Source organism: Vipera berus, assembly GCF_964194415.1.
Source record: "Vipera berus genome assembly, chromosome: 9".
NCBI lineage: Eukaryota > Metazoa > Chordata > Lepidosauria > Squamata > Viperidae > Vipera > Vipera berus.
The window spans coordinates 23,794,201-23,806,690 of record NC_138212.1 but is presented as its reverse complement, the minus strand read 5'-3'; the positions used below and the strand labels follow the sequence as shown (position 1 = coordinate 23,806,690).

Here is a 12,490-nt window from a genome sequence, read left to right as displayed (position 1 = left end):
GCACTGGTGGTTTTCCATGAGAAGCCATTGAACCCTCCCTACTGCCATTCTTTCCCACAACGATGCCTTGACATGCTGGAATAAGAACACAGTTGAATCTGGGATGGTGGGGGAGGGAGGAAGTCTTCTTGCAGGGTTTCATTTGAATGAAAAGTAAATAGGTGGGAATCTGCTGCTGACCACTAGGAGGCACTATACAACTAGCTTTATCCTTGTATGGTGCTCATCACTGCCTCCATCTTACACAGCATCTATGTTGGACCCTTTAGCAGGATTTGAAGCTATCTTGTTCTTAGGGGCTGCGTGTTGCTGCATGTTGCAGTGCATTTAGCTTCAGAACTATTTTTGGTTTGGCTGTCAGTAGACAAAAGGGTCTATAGATGTTCTGGAGGCATGCCTTCCTTTTTGTTGCTGCTGTTAATTGTTGGTTATTTTGTCCAGGCCTCATATTAGAGCCTCCCCCCCCCAGCTTTCTTATAAGTTGTTATATTTGCTTACAATCACAAGGAGGCTCTGTGTGACCAGTTTTGTCCTTAACTGTAACTTCCATCTCTTGGTATCCAATCTTGGCAACTTCAAGTCTTCTGGGCTTGCATAGATCTTAAAGTTGCCAAGGTTGGACACCTCATCTTAGATCTTATACAGGTGAAACTCGAAAAATTAGAATATCGTGCAAAAATTCATTTATTTCAGTAATGCAACTTAAAAGGGGAAACTAATATATCAGATAGACTCATTACATGCAAAGCAAGATAATTCAAGCCGTGATTTGTCATAATTGTGATGATTATGGCTTACAGCTCATGAAAACCCCAAATCCACAATCTCAGAAAATTAGAATATTGTGAAAAGGTGCAATATTCTAGGCTTAAAGTGTCCCACTCTAATCAGCTAATTAAGCCATAACACCTGCAAAGGGTTCCTGAGCCTTTAAATGGTCTCTCAGTCTGGTTCAGTAGGAATCACAATCATGGGGAAGACTGCTGACCTGACAGTTGTGCAGAAAACAATCATTAACACCCTCCATAAGGAGGGAAAGCCTCAAAAGGTAATTGCAAAAGAAGTTGGATGTTCCCAAAGTGCTGTATCAAAGCACATTAATAGAAGGTTATGTGGAAGGGAAAAGTGTGGAAGAAAAAGGTGCACAAGCAGCATGGATGACCACAGCCTGGAGAAGATTGTCAGGAAAAGGCCATTCAAAAGTGTTGGGGACTTTCACAAGGAGTGGACTGAGGCTGGAGTCAGTGCATAAAGAGCCACCACACACAGACGGATCCTGGACATGGGCTTCAAATGTCGTATTCCTCTTGTCAAGCCGCTCCTGAACAACAAACAACGTCAGAAGCGTCTTACCTGGGCTAAAGAAAAACAAACCTGGTCTGTTGTTCAGTGGTCCAAAGTCCTCTTTTCTGATGAGAGCAACTTTTGCATCTCATTTGGAAACCAAGGACCCAGAGTCTGGAGGAAGAATGGAGAGGCACACACTGCAAGATGCTTGAAGTCCAGTGTGAAGTTTCCACAATCTGTGTTGATTTGGGGAGCCATGTCATCTGCTGATGTTGGTCCACTGTGCTTCATTAAGTCCAGGATCAACACAGCCATCTACCAGGAGATTTTGGAGCACTTCATGCTTCCTTCCGCAGATGAGCTTTATGGGGATGCTGACTTCATTTTCCAGCAGGACTTGGCACCTGCCCACACTGCCAAAAGCACCAAAACCTTGTTCAATGACCGTGGGATTACTGTGCTTGATTGGCCAGCAAACTCGCCTGACCTGAACCCTGTAGAGCAGACATGTGAAACACAAGGCCCGGGGGCCGCATGTGGCCCGCGAAGTGGTTTCATGTGGCCCACGAAGCCATCCTGGAAACAGTAAGGGAACGGCCCCCTCTGTCTTGGCCCCAGCCCAGGCTGGCCAGGAGCCAATGTACAATTTCATGGTGGTCATCTATGCTGAAATACATTCAGTCTTAGCTCCACACGGCCATCTGGAAAAAGCGAGGGACCGGCCCGTGCTGTGTCGGCACTGCCCCCTCGGCGCATGCCGGGGAGGTATCACCCTTTGTGAGGAATGAAGAAATGCACCATTGCCTGGAAGTGGCCAGCACATGGCCCTGCCTACTTCGGGCAGGCTAGGGGTTGGGCAGCATTGTGCTTCTCTTCAGATTCATGCTACCCGGCTCAGCCTCTTGGCACTGTGAGGAGAGCACCCCGCTACCTGCCAAAACTGGGCAGGCTAGGGGCTGGGCAGCATTGCGCAGGTAACATCGACTCTCACGCTGCTCTTGGCATCCCCTCCCATAGAGCCCACCAAGCTGGATATGTGAAGTAGGTGAGGGCCATGTGCTGGCCATTTCTAAGCAATGGTGCATTTCTTCATTCCTCACGAAGGATGACACTTCCCCAGCTGTGTTTCTTGCCTGTTTTTCTCCTTCCCTCATCTCAAATATTTTCCCACCACTCTATTCTTTGGAAGGAAGGAAGGAGAGGGAAGGTCTGAGGGAAGTCCTACCTTAGTCCTGCCCTGCTGCCCTTTCACCATCCCCTTGCCCCCTCCACCTGGCCTATCCTGGGGGGTCTCGCTATTGCTAAGGAAGCTTTGGATACAAAGCCAGGTCTCCTCACATGGAGAGGGAATGGGCCTCCCACTTGATTTTGCCCTCGTACCCATCATGAGCAACCTGGCTAAGGAGAGCAAGCACAGCAGCAGCAACCTTGAGGTAAATGCAGCTGGGCACCTGGTAAATGCAGCAACCTCCTGGTAAATGCAGCTGGGCACCCCCTTGGGGAAGTGGGGCTGGGCTTAGTGCCGTGGGTGCTTGAGGGCTGGGCTAGGCATTTGACCTCTGCACCACCGTCCAGCCCCCCCCCCATGGCCTGAGAGGAACAGTGAGGCTCCTCCGGTGGACCATGCCTTGGCACTTCCCTGGTCCCATCTCCTTCTGCCAGAGACCCTCAGATCTGTCCCACTCCTGTCCAGGCCCCCATAGGCACCCTTGACACAAATGATGTAGAGCTGGCCATGCCCACCCAGTAGGCCATACGCACTCCAGCCACGCCCACCCAGCAGGCCACGCCCACCCTGGCCACACACCCCCGCCCCCCCGAGGGCAACCACAATGCTGATGCGGCCCTCAATGAAATTGAGTTTGACACCCCTTCTGTAGAGAATCTATGGTACATTGCCAAGAGAAAGATGAGAGACATGAGACCGAATAATGCAGATCAGCTGAAGGCCGCTATTGAAGAATCCTGGTCTTCCATAACACCTCAGCAGTGCCACAGGCTGATAGCTTCCATGCCACGCTGCATTGAGGCAGGAATTGCTGCAAAAGGGGCCCAAACCAAGTACTGAGTACATGTGCATGCTTATACTTTTCAGAGATCCGATATTGTTCTATGTACACTCCTTGTTTTATTGATTGCATGTAATATTCTAATTTTCTGAGATTGTGGATTTGGGGTTTTCATGAGCTGTAAGCCATAATCATCACAATTATGACAAATCACAGCTTGAACTATCTTGCTTTGCATGTAATGAGTCTATCTGATGTATTAGTTTCCCCTTTTAATTTGCATTACTGAAATAAATGAACTTTTGCACAATATTCTTATTTTTCGAGTTTTACCTGTATGTGCATTTTCCCTGACCTGAAATTCTGGGCATTTAGGAAAGACTCCATTTGTAGTGAAAAGTATACTTTTACTAAAGCCAAGTGGTTATAGCATAAGCAAAGTCAGATCTGAATATTCCTGTGTAAACTTAAGTGTTTTTCCCTTCTTCCCCCTCCCCCCAGTCCTTTCGTAACTGTATAGTGGTATTCAAAATAGGTGTTTTGGTAACAGTCCTAAAGTTTGGCATCTCTTTGGTGGATGTTTGCATTTCGTTCTCACACTTGTGTTCTTGGATCTGTCAGAATCCATTTATATCACATTTCATAAATGTATGGTTAAAATATTGTGCTTATTCTCGGGATTCTGCCATCTCTCCAAGTGGGGGGGGGGAGAGGATGGTTATTCAGATTGCAGTAGGCTGTTTTCAAAGACCAGGAAAGCTTTTGATCTGGGGGGGAACAGGGGGGGAGAGAGAGATCTGGGTTGCATCTCCATTTGGAACTGAAAGGAAGAAAGCAATAACAATAAACACAAGGACATTTCCCTTTCCCACGAAAGGGCCTGACACCTAAGTAAATGATGTGAGCCTGACCAAATGGATTTGAGGGGAGGGGGTTGAAACGGGAATGCTTTATATAGTACTGAAATGTCTGAAATGTAACTCAATGTCAGATCCCGTCTCGTATTGCCACAACCGATCTCATCCTAGTAAACTTTTCCTTTTGGACAAACTTGAGTTCTTATTTCCTAAGATCTGGATTGGGGTGGGTCCTGACAGGATCTGCCAGGTTCTGTTCCTGGTTGGCACCTGTCATCCTATCATCCCCTTACTCCTCCCTCCCTCCTTTTATGGCAGGATGTCATTTATAGTGAAGCAGGGCTGAAGTGATGCGTTGACAAACTGTAAACTTCTCTGAACAGGAATTCACTTATGCTTTATGTTGCTCCTGTCACCTGCAGACTGGGAGAGGCAACCTGGAAAAATCCATCCATTCAATCAGAACTTGATCCTAGGGTTTCTATCACAACAACAAGGGAATAGCCCTCCCTAAAATGGGTTTTAACCTCTCTGCCTTATGGCTTTTTTTTCTTCCTAGCATTTTTCTGCAAACGCAGATCCAATTTTTCAAGATCAACTGAGTGTTGATCCATTGATTTCAACAAGAATTTAATTGTCCCCACAGCATGACACTGTGGGCTGAGAGAGAAGGACTGGCCCAGAGTCACCCATCTGGCTTTCATGTCTACTGCAGGATTAGGATTCACAATGTCCTGGTTTCTGTGCCTTCACCACCTTTTCCACCCAAATTATAATATATAATAGAATCCTAATTTTGGAAACTTTTAATTCAGTAAATTACAATTGCTTTTGTCTTTTATGCGACCACATCACATTGTATCTCATACTCTATTTGCAATCAACTGCTATTGCAAGATCATTTTTACAGGTATAGTTACCAAAGTAGATAACATTATTTTAGTCTTCTTTTTATCTGTTTGTGACACCAATTGATTGAACATCATTTGTCCAACTCACTGTACTTTCTCTTAGCCATCCAAATGTATTTTAAACTGCTGCATTGCTTTTAATTAACTATTATTATTAGTTGAATTTGGATTTTACTTTTAAAATAATTTATAAGCTTTGAGAGCTTATTTGAAGCAGAGAATGTAAGTAAATAAATGCCTTTGCTTTTTTGATGTTGTGTGCAACTGTTCAGTTGAGCTGGACAGAGACATTTTCCAGCAGAAGCCTTACTGGAAAGAATTCAGGTTCGACTTAACTCAGATCCCGACGGGGGAGACTGTCATGGCGGCCGAATTCCGAATTTACAAGATGAAAAGTTTCACCTGCCATGTTAATCAGACCCTCCATATCAGCATTTACGAGGTCATCCAGGAACACCAAAACAGGTACAAAGAGACCAAGACTTTTGATTTCAGGCTTTCCTGTGTCAAGCCTGCCTTCCTGACCTGCTTTCCTTGGTCAGAATTTAGGAATGTGGGAAGACGAGAACCGTGGTTCTTGTCACTAGCCTGCCTTTGGGCAGGATCAAACCCAAGAACAGGTATCTCAGCCTGGAAGGGTGCGCTCAAGGGTTGGGGATGGGTGGGTGGGCTTTTTACTTAATCCCTTTTTTAAACCACTCCAGAGCCAAAGCTCTCTGACAGTTTGTGACAACATGTGGCACATTTCCTGCTTCCATTTTAACTTGAAAGGCTCAGCTATACTTTCTGTTCCTCCAGGGAATCCCAGCGCATGTTCTTAGATCTTCGGGAATCTCTGGCTGGCATGGATGGATGGCTGACCTTTGATGTCACAGCTGCTAGCAACCACTGGCTGTTGAACCGGAAATACAATTTGAGGTTGAGACTTTATGTGGAGACAGAGGATGGTAAGGCTAATGTATTGCTTTGTCCATTTTAGTTTTCTATCATTTCTCTTTGAAGGGGGTAATAGGGAGATACCAACTCAGTAAACAGAAATTTAGCTTCATCTAAAGCAGGAGTCTTCAACCCTCCGGTCCGTGGACTGGTACCAGTCTGCAGCTTGTTGGAACCAGTCCGTGCAAGTGGCCTGCGTGCACACGAAACCATTCCCTCCCACCCGCCATTGCCACGACTGCTGCCAGTCCATGGAGCCAGAAAGGTTGGGGACCATTGATCTAAAAGGAGTGGACAATTATGTTGTTATGTGAAGCTATCAAAGGTTCCTGCTTCGCTAATGCTCCTTAATTCTGCTGAGGTTTTCTGCAGTCAGCTAGGAATTGAATTTAAACAGATGTTCTTCAAGGCAGCTGAAACAGTACTATGTCTGCCCCCATTCCCTTCAGAAATAACTATTATCCTTGCAGTATTAATTAGAAGTTTCTGTCTCCTGCACTTTGTCGGTCATGTTTTCAGGCCTCAGAAGGTATTCCTGCTGAAGTCCTATCCAATTAGTTCGTTCTTGCTTCCTTGTTGTTGTTGTTAGTTGTGAAGTCGTGTCCAACCCATCGCGATCTTGCTTCCTAGCATTTTTTTATTTTTTTAAATTTTAGACTTGCAATCTTTCTGGAGATCAAAATTGTCCCAAGATTGTGCAAAAAAATAGTAAGAAAAAGTAGCTGATGGAGCAGTAAATCAATTTATTTTTAAGGATTTAATGTCAAACAAATGCACCGGGCATTGCATTTCTCTTTGGAAATCACGCAGTTGCACAGGATTCGAGGGCCATAAGAATTCCTTTGCACAGTCACTATTAGGGCAGACTCTGTTTCCCCCCCTTCTTTTGTGCTGGAGGGAAGGAGACAGGCCACCCCAGTGTGACTGCTACAGCCATTGGGTGCCTTGTGCTTCCGAGACCTCTTCCTGCAACTGGGTGTTCCAGCCCAGACCACAGGGTGGGAGTCCTGCTGGGAGGGGTGCCAGGCTCATCACCTGAAGGAGCTCCATTATTAGTCTGGCTGGCAGCATCATCGGGGTTTGTTCTTTGACTTTTGAAGGAGAGAGTGTGGACCCAGGCCTGGCCGGCCTCTTGGGTCGCCAAGGACCACGTTCCAAGCAGCCCTTCGTGGTGACCTTTTTCCAGGAGAGCGAAAACCAGGTCAGGCTCCCCCGAGCAGCCAAGCAGGCAAAGCGACGGCCGCAGACCAGGAAGACCCACAACTTCCCACACTCCAACAGGCTCCCGGGGCTTTTTGGTAAGAAGCAGAAAGTTGGCTCAATTCAAGCTCCACCTGTTTTTGTGCACAACACAATCACACCACTATGCTGCTCTCTTGATGTTTCTGCCCTCCCTCTGGACACCCTGGAGCTGCATCCGCCCACCAAGTGGCAGCTCAGGGCTTGAGAAATAACTGGAGGCGCACAGACTCCTTTACGCCAATCAAGTCTGGATGGAGACGCAGAATTAGCCTTTTCAACGTGCGGCTTTGTAGCCCTCCTTGGCTGTGCTGCCTAGTGAAATTCAGCTGCACACCTGCCAGGCGTCAGCAGAATTTGCTTGGCCCTCAAACATACCCCGAACACATGGAAGACACACATTTTGCACCTGCCAACTTCCCCAACCTTGAAGAAAGTTGAGAGTAGCCGTTTTCCTGGCATGCAGGTGGGCCAGGCTGTGGCTGCTAGCAATTCTCATTTGACCACCTCTAGCAGGCAGTGGCTGTTTGGCTGGTGACCAAAGGGAAGGAGGGCCAGTCTGGACTCAAATTCCCAGCCCAGCTTCCCCCCACCACCATCTCTGCCCTCTCTGCCCTCCCAGACTCCTGGGAGTCTGAAAGGTTAACAAGATCCAGCTGCAGAACCAATCCTTGCATTCCGAGGCAGTTCAGCTGGTTCCTCCTTTGGGGAGCTCCGTGGCCCAGGAAAGAAGGTTTTCTCAAAGTGCTGCTCTTAAGTCCAGAGTGCTGGCTCTGGACTTAAGAGGTCTGGCTCACAAGAAAGGAGCTGTGGGCAGGGAGGAGCCACACTTGGGGCCAAGCCCTTGCCCACCTTTATCTCCCAGAGCTGTGGCTAAGAACTGGCAAGAAAAGCTGTGGCCGCCTCCCCTGTGGGGCAGGACTGCTGGAAGTCCAAGCCAGGCACAGGGAGTGGGGCTGTGGGATACGTTCCCCTTCCCAGCACCAAAAGGCTGGAGATCCCATTGTTGGTTGCAGAGCTCCATAACAAAAACACCCACCTCTTTTTCCTTCCTTAGATGATGTCTATGTTTCTGAGTACAGCCAGGTCTGCCGAAGGCATGAGTTGAACGTCAAGTTTCAAGATTTTAATTGGCTGGTAACTATTTTTAACTCTGTTCATCTTCAGTCTCCATTAAAAAAAATTAACCGTGGGTGCAGGCACCTTTGCCCATCCTGCCCATCCTACAGCTTTGCCACAGGAGCTCTCTGGCTTATAGAGAGTGGAGGTGCTCATGCCAGAGGGGACTGCTCTAAAGGGTTTCAGAGAAATAAATCTAGGCTCCTGTTCCTCAGTCAAAGAGGAAAGTGCCTGTTGTAACTCTGCTTGATCTGCTCAGCTTCAGGGTTAACCTTTTGGAAGTGAAAGTAACGTTAACCTCCCCCCCCACACACACACACACAAGTGTAGAACATAGAACATAAAATAACAGAGTTGGAAGGAGATCTTGTAGTCCAGCAAGAGACACTATACTATTTCAGACAAATAGCGGTCCAATCTCTTCTTAAAAATCTCCAGCAAAGGAGCACCCAGAACTTCTAGCTCTGGTGTCTCTGGTTATCAGACGATTCAGGAAATTGCCAAACTACAGTGCCTACTCACCAGTTTCCTTTGAGCTGCCAGCAGGAGTGCAGGGGCTTACCTTCGTCCTTATCCTCCCCCAGGACTGGGTGATTGCCCCCCAGAGTTACCCTGCATTCTACTGTGATGGAGAGTGTGTGTTTCCCCTGAATTCCTCCATGAACGCCACCAACCATGCCATCCTCCAGTCACTGGTCAGTATCTCTTGCGGGAGGCAGCTTCTTAGCAACTGGGGAAGATGGACGGCAATTTATTGTATTATTTTATCGTACTATTTTATTTTTGTTGGAGAGCTTTAAGGGGGAAACAGGGCACTCCCCCACTCCGTTTCCCCCACAACAACCCTCTTCTGGAGTATGCCAAGATGGGAAGGGGTGTCTGGTCCCAAATCCCCCTGGGGATCTGCTGTGGCAGAGGACAGACCAGAAGAGGCCTCCCCTTTCCAGTCCAGCGCCTTCTCCCCTCCACTGCCCTGGGAACTTCAGGGGCTGAAGGAGGGAGGGCTAGATCCCGGGTGTCCCCTCCAAGCCCAAGCTCTCATTGGCGGAAGAGTAGCAGGAACCCTCTTCACTAAGATCCCCTTGCAACTGAGGCTTGCTCGAAAAAGGGAGTCCAGTTGATGTGCACACAAAGGGCCTCTTCCTGTGGAGAAGGCTGAGCTTTGCTGTATTTTGTCCCTTTTTGGATCTCTCCAAGACGGAAACGGAGATCTCATAGTCTTCCTTCCTTCCTTCCTTCCTTCCTTCCTTCCTTCCTTCCTTCCTTCCTTCCTTCCTTCCTTCCTTCCTTCCTTCCTTCCTTCCTTCCTTCCTTCCTTCCTTCCTGTTATGTACTGAGCTTTTGGGGGTTTAATCACGTGTGCTGCTGGAGAACTAACGGTTCTCCAGCAACCCAGACAAGATGTCTCCAGTCCTGGCAGCAGTTAACTTGGTGGGAATAATGGGTTCAATCTGATTGGTTGTTCATAGTATGTTGGACTATATATATTGTGTAATGTTACCCCAAAGCCCCAGTACAGGCTCAGTTACAATAAAGCTATGATTCTTCTGTACTCATCTGCCTGGCGTCTTTCCTGCTCTTCAGAACCCACAACACTTCCTTCCTTCCTTCCTTCCTTCCTTCCTTCCTTCCTTCCTTCCTTCCTTCCTTCCTTCCTTCCTTCCTTCCTTCCTTCCTTCCTTCCTTCCTTCCTTCCTTCCTTCTCTCTTCCACCCTCAAAGCCCCCAATATCCCTGAGACTTGCTTCCTTTAAGAAGAGTTAACTGAAGTATGCAGGATGAGGAAGAAGGGATGGCAACTGCAGCTCCACATACTTGGTTTACTCTGAGCATCTCCTGGGGGCCACTGGCTCTCAGCTGTCCCCCTTTTTTAAGAGGATTGTGGACACAAGACACAGCAACAAGGGCCAGGCTTTGGATTGCACACTTGTGGCCTCCACCTCAACTGTAACTGCTGGAGAGAGGGAGGTTGTGGATGGCAACCTGGACTGTTGGTCACTTTCTTGTCTGGGGGGGTGGGGCATGTGCAGCCCATCTTTTTTAGCAAGAATTGTGCCTGTGTCCCAGCGCCAGTTGCAGCAGGTCCTCCTTCTGCCACAGATGAGATCAGGAAGCAGTTGGGACTCTGAAGGCAGCAGCTGTTCCTCCCCTCAGCCATGCCTTGCAATAGCTTCCAATATAAACAGCAGCCTCAAAGTTTTTGGAATAAATATTTTTGCCAGTGCTGACAAATGGCCTACTCATGAAAACTGCTGCATTTTCTCCTGGGAACCAGTGTTTCTTTTAAAGCATTTTCGCTTCCTTGTGGAGAGGGGCCAGGGGGCGGTGGACAAGGGGGTGTCTTGACGAGGGTTTGACCTTCTGCTCCAGGCCCAAAGCTCAGCCCTGCGGAAAGAGGCTTTTCCTGCTCCAGTGACTGTGTTCCTTCCCCGGTAGGTTCACCTGATGAAGCCCGAAGCTGTTCCCAAGGCCTGCTGTGCCCCTACGAAGCTCAGTGCCATCTTCGTTCTCTTTTATGACAGCAACAACAATGTTATCCTCAGGAAAAAGCGGAACATGGTGGTGAAGTCCTGCGGCTGCCACTAACACTGTGGCAGACCCAGGCGCTTTCTGAGGGAGCTGGTACGCATGGGGGAGCAGCGTTACTACTTGCTTCTAAGAGGAAGACCTCTTGATGGACAGGAAAAGAGCATCCACCTGCCTGGGACGGCCTATGGACAACAGGGCCCTGCTACGAGAGGTGCTTCTTCTTAACCAAACAAACAGCCTCCCACAGAGAAACAGCTTTGCCAAGGAAATGAAAACATGAACAGGCTGCAAACATAGCTTTGGCTTGTATTTTGGATTGACCTCTTCCACCCCACCCACCCCCCGATCTTTCACCACAAATTACATTAAACCAAACACATCAAATAGACTTATTTTGTGCAAATGCAGACCGCAGTTTATCAGCCGTAATTCTGCAACAAGCAAGAGGGGTGGCTGCTTGCAGAGATCCCCAGATGTGGGCGGATGTCAGACCCTCAGCTCTATTGCCATTTACTCTGCTTATTAGTTCTTCTTTTGGGTCCGTCATTCTGCTGGGAGGGGGAGAATGGCCCTTAACTGCCAGGCCTGCTAGAAGTGGGGTGGGGGGATAATCTGGCTTTACTCCACTTTTTTTGTTACCCCTTTGATGCCTCTGGGTGTGAATGGAAGAAGGAATGTGCCATGGGTCATCTGCCTTATCTCCACTTCGATGGGAGGACACAGAGAGAGAAACAAAACCACAGGAACGGGGCCTGGGAACTACACTTATCACTTCGCACCTGGAGATTGGATGGATTTAAACTGGACATTTGGCCATTGAGCTGGAGTTTGGGAAGGGGCTGACGTAATGTGACTCTTCATGCAGAAAACTTTAGATCTTGCTTTGCTCCCTATCTCCCTATCACTATCTCTCAATAAAAGTTCCTTTTGAAACAATGTGTCAGAATCCATATATTTCATTTCTATCTATCTTCTCTGATTTAAAACCAATCCTTACTATCTCCTGGATTCTGTCATACTACTAAAGGGGAGGGGGTATGCATGGGGGTGTTACTACTTTCACTTCCTTTATTCACTACAAAGTAACCTGTTGTTGATTCACTTTGGGTCTGCTAACCATAGCAATGTGGCCATCATCTGCCTTTCATCCTATGCCCCTTTGAAACTCTCCTCTTTACCGACAGCGAGGGAAAAAGGAAGGGGTTCGAAAGCACGTCAAAATGCAACTAGAGTGGGAAGGTAACGGCGTTCCGTGCGCCTTTGGCGTCTAGTCATGCCGGCCTCATGACCACGGAGACGTCCTCAGAGAAGCGCTGGCTCTTCGGCTTTGAAACGGAGATGAGCACCGGCCCCTAGAGTTGGAAACGACTAGCACGCATGTGCGGGGGAACCTTTACCTATCCAAATCAACCACCTAAGTGTTGGAGATGTGGAGATGTGTATTATAATTAAAACATAAATTGTTTTGAAGTCATTGGACTTTCTTGGATTACAAATACAGCTTGACCTGGAATTTTATAAGCTGTTTTGAGACAGAGTGAATGGCAAGAAATTACTATTAGCAAGATACTCTGGATTATAATTTTGAAAGATTGACAACACAG

At 47.7% G+C, this 12,490-nt stretch overlaps 1 protein-coding gene across 1 annotated transcript in view; it reads left to right on the top strand.

Moving 5' to 3' along the window:
* The window catches only part of BMP8A (bone morphogenetic protein 8a), a gene marked incomplete at its 5' end in the record, with an annotated part of 37,731 nt that extends 25,598 nt beyond the window's left edge, over positions 1-12,133 (top strand). The window contains 6 exons of the mRNA XM_081334425.1: positions 5,337-5,529; positions 5,863-6,011; positions 7,101-7,298; positions 8,297-8,376; positions 8,943-9,053; positions 10,794-12,133. Coding sequence (XP_081190551.1) covers positions 5,337-5,529; positions 5,863-6,011; positions 7,101-7,298; positions 8,297-8,376; positions 8,943-9,053; positions 10,794-10,943 — 881 coding nt within the window. The 3' untranslated portion in view covers positions 10,944-12,133. The remainder of the gene's footprint in view (positions 1-5,336; positions 5,530-5,862; positions 6,012-7,100; positions 7,299-8,296; positions 8,377-8,942; positions 9,054-10,793) is intronic.
* Positions 12,134-12,490: the final 357 nt, after the last annotated feature.